Genomic DNA, 19,834 nt, shown 5'->3' with positions numbered 1-19,834 from the left:
TTTCTTCAGTGCTGGAAAACTTTTGCTGATGCAATTAATGCTGTTGCTAGCAGTGTTGGTGTCGTTGTTGTTAGTGGCATTGATATTTACAGCAGCAGACATAGTTGATCTGCTGCTAAGTGCAGTCTTAGGAATAGTATTGTGATTAAATTTATTAATGTTATTTATGCCAGTCAAGTTGTTGGTATCAAAATTATTATTTTTGTAATTAAATTTGTTGTTATTGTTGCTCCTAGAAAGTTCGATTAAAGCGGAAGAAGTGATGGTCGATTGAGGCGTGGACGAAGAAGAAGAAGATGATGATGAAGTGATCACGTGAGACGATGACGATTGAGGAAGACGGCGTGACGTCACATCCGCAAACGTTGATGATAATGATGATCGAATGGATGGCAAAGATGATTTTGACGATGTCGATGAAACAGAAAAGGATAATGATAACGGATGTGTCTGTTTGGACGACGGTAAAGATGGTAACTTTTTAGCCGGTGATGTCACGCTCGGTGATGACGTCATCGTTTGTTGGAGAACGGACGTTGATTCGGAGTTCTTGAAATAGTTGTCAACGTGGAAAAAATATAATGAATGAATTTATAGCGCATTTGTGGACGATTATAAGTCATAAAATTTTTAAATACCACCGGTATGGTCCCATAACTGTATTTGAACTATAGTAATTTAAATAACAAAAATTAAGAATTTTCAAAGCACAACAATTTAAAAGCAATTAAAAATACATATACATTTAATTTCAAATCTATTCTTTGAAAAAAACCAACATCATCGTGATCTTCATTCTTTCTCACATTTGCACCACCACTTTTACCGCTACCAGATTTGCCGCCACTGTTGACGACAACCACAGGTTGCGGCTTCAAGACACCCATGACCACTTTTCCTTTCGGGATACTTTTGAGAGCCTCGACCGCTACATCGAGGGTGGTGTTGTACAGACTAACCTCATTGATGAACACCAGTCGATCCCCCGGCAGGATGAGCCCTGTTTGGTGGGCCACACCTCCTGGCACCAAACTTCTGATCACTATCATTGTGTTCCCCGGCTTCAGTGGGTCCTAGTCAAAAAATGTGTGCGCATGTGTGCGTGCATGTTTTTGCACGTGTGATTCAGAAAAATATATAAAACTTTTAACGAGAAGTTTCACTCTACCATGGTCATAAATAACCCACTTTCTCAACTTCAACATCTCACCTGGTAATCCAGTATGCTGAAGCCCAAGCCTCCATCCCTTTTCAGCATCTCCACGATGACGACCTTGTCAGACCATACTCCAAATTTCGACATTGGTTCCAACGATTTTGATCTCACTCTGTTAATTTGATTGGAAAACCCCAGCTGGGAAAGTTCAGAAACATTTTTAGAAGAGTCTAAAGTCTCAGGAATGGTGTTTTTAGAACCGAAACTATTTTCATAGTTGTCGTCATCGATGCTGCTGATTTTGTGGAATTGTTTTGCTGTTGTTGCTAATGACGGTGACGAGGAGTCGTCGTTGTTGTTGTTGTTGTTCTCGGAGATGACTGCGTAAGGATTATGTTGCTTATGTGCAAGCGCGTGCGAGGTTTTTGCGTTTTTGATTAGCTCGATGTCTGATTTCGCTTTCAATTTGTGATCTATTGTGATGGGAAGATTTGTTTTAGATTGTGGTTGTTGGGGCTTTTGAATTTGAATTTGCTGTTGTTGTGGCTTCTGCTGTTGCTGCTGTGGTTGTTGTGTCTGTCGTTTGTTCCTCCTTGCAACCACGATGCAAACGTTTTGCGGCAACTCTTTCAATGTTGATACAACCAGCATACGATCCATGCCATAAAAATTTATTCCATTTACCTGGTGTTTATTTGGAACATTACAATATTAAAAATAATCTTTTGTTCAGTAATTCAGTCCGCTGATCATTTATCACCTGTCCTGCAGTTCATCACATCAACATGACAACATTTCTTAATATACCTTTTGCTTCAAAATCATCCATTGCTCATACACCAGCAAACATTCATTCACTTGTTCGCAAATCGACCAATCCATCTATCCAATCATTCATCCATTCAAACGTTCATTCATCCATCTTTCAATCTATCCATCTACCCACCAATCTAACCAACCTCTAGTAGCTCATCTCCGACTTTCAACTTCCCATTGACGGCAATGGGGCCTCTGGGGTAGATGGATCTGATGTAGTGGTGGGGATGGCACTCCCGACCCGCCTCATCCACGTCCACGGTACCCTCCAGACTCATGCCCACTCCCCCTCGTTCCTTCAACTTCATCACGTTTGCCACCTGTTGCGTTTGAGAGAATTATTTTGTATTTAAGTGAGTTCATCTTATTCATGAAAATTATCTTCCTCAACGTCATCATTTTAATTTCTTCACCGCCAGAGATGACTTCATCGTCTTTCAAAATGTACGACATCATCATCGAAAGCAACTTTGCTGCAGACGTAATTATTTCCATCATCTTCGTCGTCGTCGTCGTCATAATCATTATCTTCTTCGTACATTTATATGGTAATTGAAAACGCAGATAGAATTGAGAATATCAATGGGGCGATTGATTGATAGATGGAGGGATGGATAGAAAGATAAGTAAATGAGTAAAATGATGAATGACTGAGCGAACGTGGAATTGACTGATTGAATGAATGAATGGAAAAATGAGCTAACGGTTGAATGGAGTGATTAATTATTTAATAAATTTATAATCTAAGACCGACACGCCTACTGAAATAACGACTAACAATAATTTCGACATCGTTACTAGGACCGCTGTTATCATCATCATCATCATGACCATCGTCGTCGTCGTCATCATCGTCAGCATTTTCATCAGCCTGCAATATTGCTTTCCACTTGTTCACGAGCAATTCCTCACTCTGATGACAAATCCTCTCTGTGCGGTAGCAACCATGATGATGATGATGATGACGATGACGATGATGACGTTAATGATTATGGTGATCAGGATGATGATGACGACGATGATGACAACAACGATAAAGATAATAATGACGACAACTTTAGATTAAAAATTTAGAATGGGGAAAGTGATAAAGCAGATGAGGAAACCAACGCATTGGGAAAGCCATTCTGATCATCACAATGATAACATAAAAATCGTCCTCGTCATCATTGCCATCATCATCACAACTATCATCATCACGAACGTCTCATCACCTTCATCATCATCCTCATAGCAACAAACCTATCAGCTGCAATGAATACTGCATGTTACTACTTCGACGCCGTTCGTCGCTACCCTGTGGTTGTGGCTGCTGTGGTTGTGGCTGCTGTGGCTGTTGTGGCGGATGTTGAGGCTGTATTTCATTGTTGACTACTTGATTGCCAAGAACGTTAGTGAGACTGCTCTTGCTTAGCATCGAGTCGATTGGCAGTGCTAAGTGTTGGAGAAACATACTGATGGACATAATTCCACATGAATCAAATTTGGACTGAAAGTGTTTTTTATTCTCTGAATTCGTTTCCAGGTTAATTGAAATTTCCAAAGCATTCACACATATCGTCATTAAAACAATAGTAAAGTGACACAAACGACCAATAAAATGGAAGTTGAATGACATTGCCACAACCACAAAAACAACGGGAACTCCTACACTTACATGAGCACCTCATCAGCTGTTCGTACTTGCTGCCCTGGAAGAAACGAACCACCTTCAACTTGACCCTATGACCTGTCAACCTCAATATCTCTACTGATTCCTGATTGGTCAGCCCTTTCAGTGGTTTGTCGTCTACCTGGTGGTAGTCGAGAAGTAATAATAATAATGAGAATTCTTTTATTTCTTCAAAAGCAAAATATAAATTAAAATTACAATTAAATATTAAATGATCAAATATTTTAATAGTTAAAAGATTAAAATAATGGATAATTTAACATCAATGCTCGTCATTATGAATGTGTACAAATGGGATGTAATAATATAAAAACTAGAGTCAAGCTTTATTTCTGTCACAATATATTGCGTAAGTAAATGCTATCGCAGAATTGATTAAGCTAGATCTAAAATCGTCAAACCAGTTTATTTTAGTTTGAGATAATTTGAAATAATAATAATAAACCATTATAATAAAAATTACAAATATTTCAAATATAAAAATATAAGAAGTAATTATTGTAATTAACATTAAGAACACCCAAAAATTAACAAAAAGCACACACATACACACATACATACATACATAAATACATACATACACACATACATACATACATACATACATACATACATAAATACATACATACATACATACATACATACATACATACATACATACATACATACATACATACATACATACATACATACATACAATACATACACACAGCCTAAACAACAAGCAAACAACAAAGCACTGATCTAAAATACAGACTTGAATTATTTGGTCGTTAACTTGGAGTCTGCCATCCAGACGAACGATGCTATCGTGAGCTATGCTTCTTATGAATATGCCTGTTAAATCATCTGCATATGTTTGTTTGTAATTGTATGTATACATGCATGTTTGTGTGTATTTGTATGTATGTATGTTTGTGTTTGTATAATGCGTGTATGAATTTGCTAGTTGGAGAGGTTGATTTTGATTCGCATATTTTTTATATGTTTAGCTAATTCTTGACTGTTTCAAAAAAAGTTTGAAGATACGGTTGAATATGCATATATATCGAGTTGACGGCTGAATGATTCATCACAGCATGAATATCTGCCAGTAAATATTGGTAAGTGCAAAACTATATGATGTGGACTCCTACCTGAGTGAATGTTTTGGTCGGCGGTCTAGATATTATTGGTATGATTCGGTCAAGAAAGACAATTTAAAGGGGCTATGTTAGTTTTTTGTCCAACAATGTTGCTTTTGTTTATACGTAGAAAAACTCATTTTTTCAAGTAAACAACAAATTTCTGCGTGCACTTCTGCGATAAAAAAGTCTGCCGTCAGATGTACACAAATTTTCAAAGCATACGGTTCTAGTAAGTGCCAAACGTCCATCAATGCAGTCATAAACGACGCTTGGCCATCGTCATTACATCCATCCTACGCGTGACGTCATCATCGCCATTGTGTATAACCACCATCATCATCATCATCGCCATCGTGTATAACCACCATCATCATCATCGCCACCGTGTATAACCACCATCATCACCACCATCTTGCTGACGTAATAATCATTATCGACCAATTTATTATCGATAATAAAACCATTAATACCACTTTTACAAGTTATGTATCATCATATGATATCATATATCATCATCATCGTCATCATCACCACCATCACCATCATCATCATTATCAGTACCATCTCCCATAGGCTCGTCACTGCTGTACCCAACAACGGTTATTCCAAGGCCATTCTCGTCCTTCAACAAGTCCACTTCGATAGTGCTCCATTCCTCCTCCTGTTGTTGTTGTTGTTGTTGTTAACGTTATAGTTGCGTCGTTGTTAATGTTATTGGTTGACACTGTTGATGTTGTTGTTGCTGATGTTATGGTTGACGATCTTGTTAATGTTATAATTGGCGTTGTTGTTAATGCGTTTTGATGTGTGTAGTTTATGATGTAGCTGTTATTAAGAAGCGAGTTCTTGATTTGTGTGATGTTAGTTAAGTTTTCTAAAGCATCCTATTCTGTTGTTTAGCATTTTTTCTTATGTTAATGTAACCATTGATGACATTAGTAATGCTAATTTCACATACAACTACATTGTTAATGTTTTGTTTTTATTGTTAGTGTGTGTTTATAGAAATGATCATGAATATGTTAATGTGTAAACAGAAAAGATCATGAAAATGTTAATTGAAATAACAATTTTATAAACTTGAAAATTTGATTATCTTCTGAGAATGAAAAAAAAAATTATTGAAAAAAAAATAGAAAATTTGCTCTAGTACATTCGGTGTAAAGTAGAAGTAATAAAATTTTTTTCAATAAAAAAAATTTAATTATTGCCTTTTTATTGTAACTACTGACATTGTCAGAACTTGTTGTTGTTGTTATTGTTGTTGATGTTATCGAGGTTGTTGCAGCTATTAATGTCAATGCTGTTGACGTAGGTGTTGTTGTTGTTGTTGTTGGCAACACTGTTGAAATGTTTGTGTGAACGCGTGTGGCTGAGTTAGTTGGGAGATTGTTATTAGCACCTTCGATATCATTGTCTTTGTTTTTATTTACATTAGCTGACGTTGATGTTAATGGCAGCAATGGAATGTTATGGATAAGCGGTTTTGTTGTAGTTGTCGTTGATGAATTTTTAAATTTTGTTGTTGTTGTAGATGGTGACGAGGAAGACGATGATGACGAGGACGTGAAAAACCCTGTATTAGACGAATTTGTTTTGTTGGCGGGAATGTGTGTTGTAGTAGTTGTTGTTGTTGTTTGATGTTGTGGTGTTTCAAGATTGTCAGATGACGAAGTTTCAAAAACAGTTGCTAGTGACAGCCGTTTCACGGGTTTTGAGGAGACAGTCAGCGTTACTGGTTGTGCTGATGATGTCGCAAGATTTGTTGTTGAATTTGATGTCGTTATTGTTGTCGATTTATTAAGTTTCGCAACGTTAGGGTCGGTAGGCGATGTTGAAAGCGATGAATGTTGTTGTTGTTGCTGTTCTTGCGCTGTATTTTGAGAGTTGTTGGTATTTATTTTGTTGATGTGATCAACACTCAAGACAGGCAAAACCTGACCAATGTGACTCATCTGATGGTGCTGGTACTCATGCTGATGTTGCGTATCTTGCTGTTGATGTTCAAGAAAATATTGTTGCTGTATTTGAATCTGTTGCTGCAACCGTTCTTCAACATCGAGCAACAGACTACCGTCGGCATTGAAACTTGTCAAATCGACCACATCGGGATATGTAGATAGCAACATGTTCAGGTGATCAATGTGTTGGTTCATTTGCTGAGTGGGTACGATCGGGGCCCATATATTTCCACTTCCCATCATTTCATCTTCATTCTCTCCAGCACCTCTTCCGAAACTCGGTTCAACCACTGACCTGGCTACAAGAAGTCTCACGTGACTTCCTGACTGACGAAGGACGGCTGCCACTTGCTCGGAAGCCAGGCCTCGGACGTTCACATCACAAATCTGCAAGATGTGATCGCCACTCCGAAGGCGCCCATCCTAGGTTGCATCAGTGATGAACGTGAACTGACGAAAACAACCGCAAAATTTTAAAATATACACTCATCAAACAGCCATACAATCACAACAGACGCCCACAACACAAACAAAACTCGAACAAAACAAAACATAATACACATCCTCAAACAAACAAACAAACAAACAAAAAAAACCAAACAAACATGTTTATTAACAATTCACTTACTACGACACAAACATCGGCACACAACAACACACAGCAGCAACATACAATGATACTACAACGACACCACAGCCACCCACTCGATCAGCAACGCCCCCTGCCACGATGGTCTTGATGACAACCCCTGTGCTCTTGCCCCCGATGATTCCGAACCCCAACCCAGTTCCGTCATTCAGCAGGTTGATCACTTCCAATTGACACCACTCCGTGTTCAACTGTCGTGTTTTTGTCATGAACAGGATGATGATGACGTGATGGGATGACGTTGACAAGGACGTGACGTCATAATGATGATGATGACGATGTGAAGTAACGGTGATGATCGTAAAAGTAATTTTATGATGATGGTGAAAATTACACCAATTTTAATGAATCTAATAGGATGGAGTAAAGATGTTCTCTTCACATTACAAAGGACTCCAGAAGTTTATGGTTAATTTTGCCGCATGCAATAAATGGAAGTGATATAAAACAATCTAAAAATAACAAAACAATAAAAATAAAACAAAATGATATAGTAGAAGTGATAGTAAAATATTCATTAAAGCCAATAAATGTTGAAAAAAATGATGATTAGGGATGATGTGATGACAATGAGGGAAAGAAATATGATGGGTATGAGATTGCACGAGTGATTGGTGATGGCGATGATGTACGTGATTGTAATGGTGTTCTGTTAAAGCACCACAATTTTGATGGTAAAGTAGCAAAAAAAATAGATTGAAAACAATGATGGTTGAAAATTTGAAGATGAAGATGTGTGAAATTTGATCAGAATGATGCTTGCAAAGATGATATGATGTAGAGAATATGGAAGTAATGATGATTTCAAGATTGATAATAGAATTTTTTTAGATTTAAAATGGTAACATTACGTAACTCTTAATCATTTATTAAAACCAAACAATAATTTTTAAAGAAATCTTAGATGACTCATAAAGAAAAATTCAATAGCTTTGAAATTGTTTTTAAAGAAAATAAATAACTGAAATTGTTAACCTATCCTACACTATGACGTCAAATTAATTTATGGCTATTATATTATTATCCATCATACATAATGATTACTAATTATAACATTTTTACATAGATCTACATATAAATAAAATCTTACAAATCAAATGATTTTACATATCTATATTTCCATATATCCATAGGAGAGTTTCGTTATTTGAAATTTTTTTTCTAAGTTTTAAAAAAAATTTTAATATGAAATCCACATGTGGTAAACAGATGGTTCAGACACGCAGCAGAAATACAAACAAGCATTATAAATATCCACATACGTGCAAACACACAAACATACAAACACACAAACAGACAAACATACAAACACACAAACAGACAAACACACAAACATACAAACACACAAACATACAAACACACAAACATACAAACACACAAACATACAACGACGAATTCAAAGGAGCAGGTATAAATAAAAACATTTTTTTCTCTTTTTCACATCCAAAAATTAAATTTTAAACATACACACAACACATGTACTGTACACACAGGCATTAATCCATGTGTAAATCTTGGTAAATGCCCACAGTTTTGAAACGTAACTGGCATCATACGTAAGACATATTTAAGGAAACACATGTGACTGTACAATGTTGTACACACACGCATGTGTATGTGTGTGGTTTGTGTGTGTGTGAAAGTGGGAAGTATGTGCTGCTATGCTTGAATATGTATGTTTGCACAAGACTGCCCTTGCAAGCACGTATCAATACATAGCCACATAATTCCATTTTGTGCGTACAGCTAACGTTTCTATGTGATGATGGATGACACTGTTCCAAGGAATAAAAAATTAAAACTGTTTCATTCATCATAACGGTTTCCTCTTTCTCTCTCTCTCTCTCACACACACACACGCACGCATACGCGCGCGCACACAGGCAAACAGAACTTGGAATATAATGCTTAGCACTAGACATTAATCATTGCTAGTATGTTTATTTACGCGAGGTGAGATCATAATTCTCTCAATTCATCTATTATTCCACACGATATTTAACAAAAAATAGCACATTTAATTTACCGGTTTCATTTCATTTCTAAAATGATTACAATGATAATAAAAATGACTAAAATGACGATGACGTCAAACCTGGTCAAACTAAAAGTGAATGAACCGGCGAAGAAATTCAATTGCGTCCCTCACGAAACAATAAAACCTAAAATTTGTTTTTTTTTTGTTATCGTCGGCTTCACCATCTCACACGGATTATTATTATTAGTAGTAGTAGAAGCAGCAGTAGCAGTAGCAGTAGTAGCAATTGTATCAACTATAGTAGCAAAAGCAGCCTTAAAAGTAGTAGTAGTAGTATAGTAGTAGTAGTAGTAGTAGTACTAGTAGTAGTAGTAGTAGTAGTAGTAGTAGTAGTAGTAGTAGTAGTAGTAGTAGTAGTAGTAGTAGTAGTAGTAGTAGTAGTAGTAGTAGTAGTAAGAATATGAAAAAAGGTTCGGGTAATAAAAATAATAATGGATAGTTTGTTTTAGTGTTATAAAGGTAGTAATATAAATGCTAATGAGTATCGTATCAAGCATTAAATGAGTGATAAAAATTCTTAATAAACATTTGTTGTCATCATTCAGTGACCTATCTAACATGAGTTACTATTTATTGTATGTTTCTATATGTGTATTTGTGTATGCATGTGAGTATGTATGTGTGTGTGTGTGTGTATGTATGTGCGTGTGTATATGTGTGTGTGTGTGTGTCCATATATGGATGCATCTACAAATTGATTTATAAAATTATTGAATTGTACATTTATATATAATAAAATTTCATTCCTTCATTGGCGGGCATGAGCAAGTTTTACTCGAACGCATAAACCACGTTTTAATAACGTTATCGAGCGCTTACAATGAACGAATAAGAAAAATTTTTTGAAAGAATTTTTTAGAGGAATTTTTAAAGAAAAATTTTTAAAGAAAAATTGTTAACCTCCGTCCAAGAAAAAGTTGAATGAAAAGTTTTCTTATTTCTTTTAAAATTTGTTGTTGTAAGGTTGTAATAATATTAATCCACAAAGATGGCGATGACGATGATGAAGATGATGGTGGTGACGATGATGATAAGGACAACGATGTTAATTATCACTAAGATAATGTGACATGAAAATGTTGACAGAGCTAACGACGATTATGATGATGTTGACAATGAAAATGAGACTATGTAGACGACGATGATGATTTTGAGAATGATAAATAGTTCAGCTTAAGGTCATCATCGTCATCAGGAACAAAGTTTTTATCACCGTCATCATTATGATAAAAAATAAAATAATAATGCCAAACGGGACGGCAGTAAGTGAGTGAATGAGTGAGTGAGTGAGTGAGTGAGTGAGTGAGTGAGTAAAAATTGCATCCCAACATGCAATGCTCCGTTATTTTATAATCAGGCAGCCATGCTTAAGATAATGATTTAATAAGTGGAGAATTCAGTATTATATGCGTTTAGGTTTGCAGAATTTGATAAAATCTTTCAATTATTTGTTAATTGTCAATTAATTAATTAACTTATTTATAGGTCATTAATTAATTAATTAATTAATTTCATTCGTCGTTCACTCAATCATTAGTTCGCTTTATAAATTCAATCATTCTCGAAATAATGATTTATGAATGGTAAATTTACAAACACACACACAAACACAAACACAGACACACACACACAAACACACACACACACACAAACACACACACACAAACACAGACAGACACACACAAACACACACAAACACACACACACGCACACACGTAGTAATTTATTTAGATTTATGCCTTCATTTATACAGCAGGACCCAGGCTCCCTATAAATTCTTAATAAGAAACAGATTATGAGAGCACACAAAGCCCGTAATATTGGCTGACTGCTTGGAGATGGGATGATTGTGAGTGCCAATTATTCCAATGTTGACGATGAAGTGATGTAACAATGATGACGATGATGATGATGATGATGATATGAAGATGGTATGATGAATGTGTGTTAGTAAGGGTGGTGTAGTGATGGTGATGGTGATGATTTAGACGTAGGAAGTAGTAATGATGAGGATGATAATGAAGATGAAGATGGTAGGTGATGATGCAGTGATGACGATGATGATGAAGATGATGATTTCTGAAATTTATGTCCATATGGGCACATATGTAGTCTCACGTGATTTATGTTGTGTTGCAAGTAACAACCAAATCAAGCATTCAAAATTAAACAACTTTCGACTAACTCATGTAAAATCAGAGCAGTTTATTATATATTTCCAAAATAATTAATATTTTTTACTAATATTATGAAACAAATATCATGAAAGTTTATATTTATAATGAACTAGAAGTGAATCTGGCAGATCAATAGTACCGACCACCATTTCTGCCAGTGGAGTTTCATTTTGCCCAACGGCATCTTTCTGTATCAGTGGAGGCGCTCCAGTGGCTGCTGATCTATTGATAGAACCTTCTGGAGACTTTGACGGCGACGATGATGATGATAGTTGTAATGTTGATATTGATGACGATATGTGTGGTTGTGGTTGCTGTTGTGGTTGCTGTTGTGGCTGTTGTTGTGGTTGCTGTTGTGGCTGTTGTTGTGGTAGAGTTAGCTTTGGGGAGTGCGAAGGCGAATTTTGAAAACATTGAATAGAAGTTTGAGAATAAACTGGCTGTGGAAGAGGTTTAGATTTGAAAGATTGTTGTTGCAGTTGTTGTTTCTGTTGTTGTTGCTTCTGTTGCAATTGTTGATGCTGTTGCAGAAGTTGCAGATGCTGCTGATGTTGTTGCAATCTTTTCAGCTGCTGCTGTTGTTGTTTATCTTGTTTTAGATTTTGCTTTTTCAGCGAGCTGATGACTTGCTTGTCGAAGGCAATCAGACCTTGAGATTGCTTCTGAAATGCATCCACACTGTCTGGCACCTCGCAACCTTTGTAACTCTCGTCGCAGAACTCAACATTCTTCGGTAGGAACAACGAAATAGGTCTTTGCTTTGAAGTAGTATCTGTCTTAGACGGCTTTGAAAGTGTTGAAAATGTCAAATTCTCAACTGATTCAGGCAAATTGATGACGGAACCGAATTGGTTTCTTGCAATGAGAATGTTGATGGTGTTGGATGCAAGTGCATGAAGTATTTGCTTCTGAGTTGTTTGTGAGGTCAGTTGCTGGTTGTTGATGTTCAGCAGTCGATCGTTCTCCTGTAGTTTTCCGTTCCTGTTTTAAAATGAATTGATTGGATTGGTGGAATGTTTTAAAAATATTTCCCAAATGATAATTTTAATAAAAGTTGAGTTAAATGGTTGAATGTAGATGGACCATTCTCTTGAACGTTATACCATTGACAAATTATTATCAATCCGTATAATTGACCAGAAATCATTTGCAATGATAATTAAACATTCACTAAATCAATCAGTTGTATGTATACATATGTGCGTGTGCATGTGTGCGAGTGCGTGTACGTGCTCATATACGTGCGTGTGAATGCGGATGCGCGTGTGCATGCATATGAAAACCTACAAAACTCATCCATAAGAGCAGCCACGAGCTAGAACTTGGAGACAGGAAATGAAAGATAAACTCGACATTCTTCCAGCATTTGAAATCTTACACAGTAAATATATTGTCAAACCTTAAGTGTGTATGTACCTTAAATTGCGAATGTGTAAACGCGTTGCACCGGAACAACATGGTATTTTCGTCTAACAAATTTTACATTAACACCAAACAATTTTCATCTAACAAATTTTACATTAACACCAAACAATTTTCATCTAACAAATTTTACATTAACACCAAACAATTTTCATCTAACAAATTTTACATTAACACCAAACACATCAGGTAATTTTAGAGCATTGTTTTGAAATAATCATCATATCACAATAATATACAGACGCCAGACAATATTACAACAACTCGACTCACCGTCAATTTGATTTGCAGATATGATTGGTTAAGTATGTTATTAGTTATACAAATTTATCAGTTATAGCAGATCAATCATTGAGTTGTTTAACAAAGTGATAAGTGCTTTACTAAATATTTTACTATGTAACATCAGTTACATGTTGTTTAATGTTCAATATTTCATAATGTTATAAAAATCAATGTACTATCTATAAACCAATGAAATGTTTATGAAATGATATCAATCACATCATTATTAAAATATTGTATAGTCTTAAAAATTGAAGAAAAAAATTCTAATATATCCAAACAGGCATATGAGCAATCACTTTTATTTAAAACAGCGTTACGTGAAAAATTATATTATCTCAGCACAATAAAACTCAATTATCAAGTAAACATATTAGTTCAAAAAATAAATCTTCCGTTAGAATAAACATTCACTTTTAGTTGCTCCAACAATGTTTATACTGATAATCACTACGAAATAACGATTTGAAGAAACACAAAAAACAACCAAACAATCTGCATAATAAGGAAAACAAAAAAATCAGCAGCGATTGTGCATAGAAAGATTATAACACCGATCATGTATACATACATACATACGTACGTAAGTACATACGTATGTATGTATGTATGTACGTCGGTATGTATGTATGTATGCATGCATGTACGTACATACATACATACATACATACATACATACATACATACATACATACATACATACATACATACATACATACATACATACATACATACATACATACATCAACAATTATACAAATGCACCTACATAAACATTCGTATCCGTATAACTCCATGAACATGTATGCATACAAACATACATGTAAACATACGCACACACACTTGTATGATAATGACATTCGACATACAGATGCATATGCAAAATGTACGCTTATATTCTCCCAACTGTTATTGACTTGGGAGCAAAGCATGTTCGTTCAGACATACAACGTAGAACGCACCAGTCTTCTCTTCTGTGCCAACAAAGCAATGAACCAACTGCACACTTGTACGCAGTGTGCAGTTGGTTCTTCTCCGTGTTTTCCAAGTGCTAATTATTATTTATAACCTGTTATGGTATTTACTTATATACCTAACAGGTATTGTGTTCAGTTGTGTATGCGTTTAAAGCAGGTTATAAAACCTATCTGCAAATGTTCTGGTGTATGTTTTCGCAAGAGCGTTTCAATAAATCACTACTCCGCATATGAATGATCTTGACGAATGAATAATTTCTGTTTCATACGACGTTGATGAATGCGGCACTAAACAGACTGAAGAAAAACTCCTATTGAGAAAAAGCTGCTGAATAAATGATGGGTATGCATCAAATGGAAAGTAGCATATGATGTGGAATAAATAATTCAACAACAGTGCTTGCTCCTCCCACTGTGATGAGGTGGTGGGAATGGCGAATTCAGTAAACGTTGTGAGCAGTCACAAAAGGGAACATTGAATGATAGTTTAATTAGAATATACGTTGCAAAGTAGAAAACTAATGACACATTAAGATGAAGTCTAGATGTGGGTTTAAATGATGCAAATTACTTCGAATTTAAACACGCGTAGAGTAAGTTGTTTTCATTTAATCGTTCATTCTGTTAACTTTTCTTTTGAAATTTTTGTTCCTCGTTTCTAAATTAAAATTTTAGTTCCTTCAGACCGGACGATTAAAATGTTATATTGTAGATGACGCATCTGACGCAAATCCAACTCGAACAACTTCAAACAAACGAGTTCAGATTGGCTAAAAGTTTGGATAGTCTTGGATTGTTATAGCATTTTTATGATACTAATAAAATATAGACGTGCTAGTAGAAAGGTCTAGATGACCAAATCTATATAAGTGGAAGTGCTGCAACTCCGAGCTGATGTTAAATCGAAAAGTGAATGACCGCTAAGGAAATAGCAATCCAGTGAAAAATGATTCATTAAATTATATATATATATAAACGTGCATACAGACATATACAGACATACAAACATATACAATCACAAATATATATATATATATATATATATATATATATATGTTTATACATATAGCATATGTATATATCTGTATATATGCATATAAACAATACAAACATACATCTCTCTATGTTTATAAAGCAGCAGCAATCATTCTAGAACATTCAATAAAGCTCCATTCATTCCTTTTTCACATTATTATAAACACACAAATACAATATGATATATATATATATATATATGCGTGTGTGTGTGTTGTGTAGGTGTGTGTGTTGTACAATATATACGCCAATTTTTAAACATGTCACATGTAACAAAATTTCATAAACATTTGGAGAGAACGTAAAACTAAGATAATTTGAATATAAAAAATACTTGAATTAAATTCACAAATTAAAAAATCATACAAAAACAAAACAAAAACGTGAAAATGTTCAAAAGTAAAAGAAAATTCTCTAGCAGGACGTGATCTACGTAAATTTGTGGCCGGCCAACACGCAAAAACTCCCTTACGCACCAGTGAACGGGAGCATGTAAGCAGATAAACCCTTGTTTATACGCTGAATACAAAAGTTTCAACTCACACAGAACAATTCTTATATATTTATATGTGTGCGTGTGTGTAATGTGTGTTTTTTTCATCTATGTGAGTGGTGTATGTGTGTAGTTTTTTTTCGTAATTTGATTTGTCTTTTTGTCTGTACTTTCAAGGGTTTGGCGATGAAACGTGTGTTATAATGTGCAAACCTATATGGTGTTTAATTTTAAATGTTTGTGAGAATTTATGTGTATACGTGTGTACGTGAATGTTCACTGATATATGTTTGTATGCATATGTGTATGTGTGCGTTTGTTTATGTGCGCTTGTGTGTGTTTGTGTGTTTGCAGGCATAAAACACGTCAAGATAAAGTTTAAGTTTGTTTGGTGGATTGATAAATAACACTGGTTTGATAAGGTTGGATAATTGTTATTTTTTGGAAGTACTGCTGATGTTGATGTAGTATTTTTTTTTGTTTTTTCTTCCATTGTTGTTGGCCATGTTTTTTCTGTTCTAACTGTGATAATTCAAGTTGAAAAATTTTTTTTTGGTTATGATCCCAAGTGGGTAAATAGAAAAGCTAAAAATTAACATTGTTAAGTTTGTTGGATTCAAGTTTTGTTAAAATTGAAAAAATTCTTCGCCAATTCAAATTCAATTCTTCGCCATTTTAAATTATAATTTTATATCATGTTTTTGCTGCATAATCATCGTTATATTCTATAAAAAAAACTGCATGCATATATAGTACGTACGACTCGTTAAAATTGAATTAGCTCCGATCAAATGAATAACAGACAACATATTTGAAATACTTTGAAGCATTTTTAATGTTTGATCGCCTATCTGTTTTTTCAATGTTCGCGTGTGTATCTCTCTCTCTCTCTCTCTCTCTCTCTCTCTCTCTCTCTCTCTCTCTCTCTCTCTCTCTCTCTGTCTCTCTCTCTCTTTCCCTCCTTCTCTTTCCATTTGTATATATGTGTGCGCTGTGTGTGTGTTTGTAATCAACTTTTAAATTTTACAAGTGAAGAAACAACATTGAAGAACTTCATGTATGTTTTAGAATTACGTAACTAAACAAACACTTGAAAAAAGGGTAATTATAGAGATAAGCTTTAAGTACAGTCATTCATCTTTCTCCGCTAGAACGTTTGTTTGAACGACAATTTAAATTAATCAGAAAATAAATTTAGAAAAAATTATCTGAAGAGAACTATTGGTAAAATATTAAACGCATATAATTGAATAAATTTTTAAACAATATGTATAATTCTATATAGTATAGTTATACAATTTCAACTATTCAGTATATATTAACGATGTGTTGATGAGTGGCACATAATGTTCATTGATATGACCTTAATTTGAATGATTGATATATTGAATTTTGTTAGTGCAAAATTATGTATTGTGAACGTAGAAGATGTATATAACATTCATTCACTCGCTTATTTATTCATTTATTTTTTCGTTCATTCGTTCGTTAATTCATTAATTCATTCACCCACTCACTCATTACCATTTACTAAATACTGTTCAAGTCATAAATGAAGCAAAAATTTATTAGTAGATGAAGTTGAATGTGGAATGATGAAAAGTGGAAAAATGATGACTAAACCTGGCAGCAATTCCTTCAGAGAGTATTCCCTCAACGAAAAATCCCACATGGCACCCTCTTTCATCCTTCACTTCCACAATCCCGAAGCCATAATCATGTTGAGGACTCGATTTTTTAAGCTGAATTTTTTGGAAAGTGTTTCCCGTATCTTTTTTTTTGTTGGAAGTATCAAGAAACTCCAAACTCTGGTGGTAAGTTTTGTTCTTGATGGATTTTGTAGGAAGGGGTGTTGAAGGTCTGTCCTTCTTGCTAGCTTCACGTCTGTCATGGTCGAGTGAATGTTGTTTAACATTTTTCGATTCACGATCATTTTCATTTTTCACGATGAATTTTAGCAATCCGGTTTCAGTTTTATTATTAAGATCGGTTTTATTATTATCATTGTTACAATCAAAATTTGGAATTTTTTCATCTAAATTTTTTTTATTCTCATTATTCACCACATCGTTATCGGCAATATTTTTACTCTTTGGTTCATCTTCGACGTCATCAATAGTCGTTTCCGTTACTTTTTTACTAGCAGCCGAATTTTTTATCGACCGATTTCTGTTTTGGAGAAAGCTCGCCCTCAGAGCGCCTGACAGTGGCTTCCTGTGGGATGCATTCCGCGAGAAAAAAACCAACTCGCCGCTGTTAGTGTTGATATCGAAGTTGTCCTCTTTGATATCCTTCAACTTCGAGATATCATTCAGCTGAGATAGTGAGTCCTCCAGACATACGAGACGACAAAACAACGGCGATTCCAATAAACTGACCAGGTGTAGCAATTCTTTCTGGATTTCAAGATTTTCTGTTTCTAGAAGTTTCTTTCTCAATTGCACCAAGAGTTCTTTTGATTGGTTGAACTCTTTAAAAAAAGTATTGATATTTTAATAACTATTATTATTGTCACAATTGTTATAATATTCATAATAATAGTATACCACGAATAAATATTTTAATAATTTTAAAAGTTAGACTAACTTTGTTTGAAAGTGGCAGCCATGTGAAATCGTGTAAGTATTTATTTCTCGAATGATGAAAAACGAAAGAAAAAATTTGCTTAAAATGCGCTGGATACTATAATACTATAATAGTAATAATAATTATAGAGAGTGGAATTAAAAACTTCCGTCAAAAGCACATATTAACTGACACCTCTAAACACACACTTGCATCCGAGTGATTTGCATAATTGTAACAAGGAAATATTTCAACTCAAACGTTCATGCACATCTGATGACAGCAATCAATACACGCACGCACTCTAGCATCTCAGTAATAAAGAAAAACTTCAACCTACATTTTCAAAACTTCTAACCAATCAGAACGGTTTGACCTGATTTCAACTTCTTCAGCCAATCAGAATCCAGCGATCGATTAGCGATTTTCAGATATGGTTATTGTCAATCATTTGGAGTCGTTGAATTTGAACTGTGAAATGTTTAAAACAAACGTTGAACAACTTGCTGCAACAAATCCATGCAACTAACCGCATGTGCTAGTATATTTACGTTCATATTTGGAATTTCGAATAAATTTTTTCAAAATAAAAAAATTTGTTTACACTGTATATTGCAAATATTAAATGTTACATGCATATATAATATATAGTTGAATAGGCGTACAGGCGCACATGTGTTGTAGTTTAAAATGCAACAGTCAGTCATACGCATATTTGTACAGCACGAGAAAGTGATCTATAACGAGAGTCGTTATTTGATAGGCCCTCAAGCAAAATTTTTTGTTTAATATTTCATTAAATTTCATCAAACTCTCATATTAAACATTCCTATGTTTTAAACGCATTTTTGAAAAGTTTAGCTGCTAGAGGATGGATAATATTCTAATAGCAGCTTTATAGGATGTAAGACTTATGAACGATTCAATCTATCTGGTTAATCCACACTATATTACATGTTGTTGCTTTTTTTTACAAAATATTTCCCTAGGGATAAATAATTCTTTTACAAATAACTTTCTAACATGTTGAACATATTCAACCACATTCATTAATTTTTTTCAGTAATAAACCGTCCAACAAGACAGACCAAGCTAACACGTGAATAAATAAAATACTACTGCATGTTTTGTTGTGATGTGATTCGTTTCGTAATACACACACACACATACACACGCACACCGCACACACACTCACACAAAACACCAACACACACACATACACACATTTGTTCCAAAATTAACAATAAAGTGTAATGAATTCATTTGGTGACTACCTACTTATAAACATCATCTATTAAATAAATTAAATACGTCATGAAATTCTCCACAAATCATATTTTATTTTACATCACTTCATTGAAATTAGTCTTTCAGCTTCAGCCATTCATTAAGATTTTTAATTGATAATTAGTTGATTTCATAGTTACATTATTTAGTGGATAATAAGAATGCTAAAACGTA

General features: G+C 34.5%; 3 protein-coding genes across 3 annotated transcripts; all 3 read right to left on the bottom strand.

Annotated features, from left to right (window-relative positions):
- Positions 1–692: 692 nt before the first annotated feature.
- On the bottom strand, positions 693–7,590 carry HELRODRAFT_82368 (hypothetical protein; the record flags this gene model as incomplete). The annotated part of the gene is made up of 11 exons (XM_009022657.1): positions 693–1,073; positions 1,211–1,354; positions 1,538–1,840; positions 2,116–2,255; positions 3,269–3,343; positions 3,630–3,765; positions 4,402–4,493; positions 5,354–5,426; positions 6,496–6,747; positions 7,021–7,155; positions 7,438–7,590. 11 exons carry the CDS (start codon positions 7,588–7,590, stop codon positions 693–695), a joined length of 1,884 nt encoding a protein of 627 aa, XP_009020905.1.
- A 4,089-nt stretch (positions 7,591–11,679) lies between these two features.
- HELRODRAFT_175221 (hypothetical protein) lies at positions 11,680–13,054 on the bottom strand (the record flags this gene model as incomplete). The annotated part of the gene is made up of 2 exons (XM_009022656.1): positions 11,680–12,577; positions 12,996–13,054. The coding sequence occupies 2 exons, from the start codon at positions 13,052–13,054 to the stop codon at positions 11,680–11,682; spliced, it is 957 nt and encodes a 318-aa protein (XP_009020904.1).
- Positions 13,055–17,376: 4,322 nt separating this feature from the next.
- On the bottom strand, positions 17,377–18,416 carry HELRODRAFT_175220 (hypothetical protein; the record flags this gene model as incomplete). Its single annotated transcript, XM_009022655.1, has 2 exons — positions 17,377–18,278; positions 18,395–18,416. 2 exons carry the CDS (start codon positions 18,414–18,416, stop codon positions 17,377–17,379), a joined length of 924 nt encoding a protein of 307 aa, XP_009020903.1.
- Between the last annotated feature and the right edge of the window lie 1,418 nt (positions 18,417–19,834).

Source organism: Helobdella robusta (genome assembly GCF_000326865.2).
Source record: "Helobdella robusta unplaced genomic scaffold HELROscaffold_32, whole genome shotgun sequence".
Taxonomy (NCBI): Eukaryota; Metazoa; Annelida; class Clitellata; order Rhynchobdellida; family Glossiphoniidae; genus Helobdella; species Helobdella robusta.
This window is presented reverse-complemented; position numbering and strand designations above follow the sequence as displayed.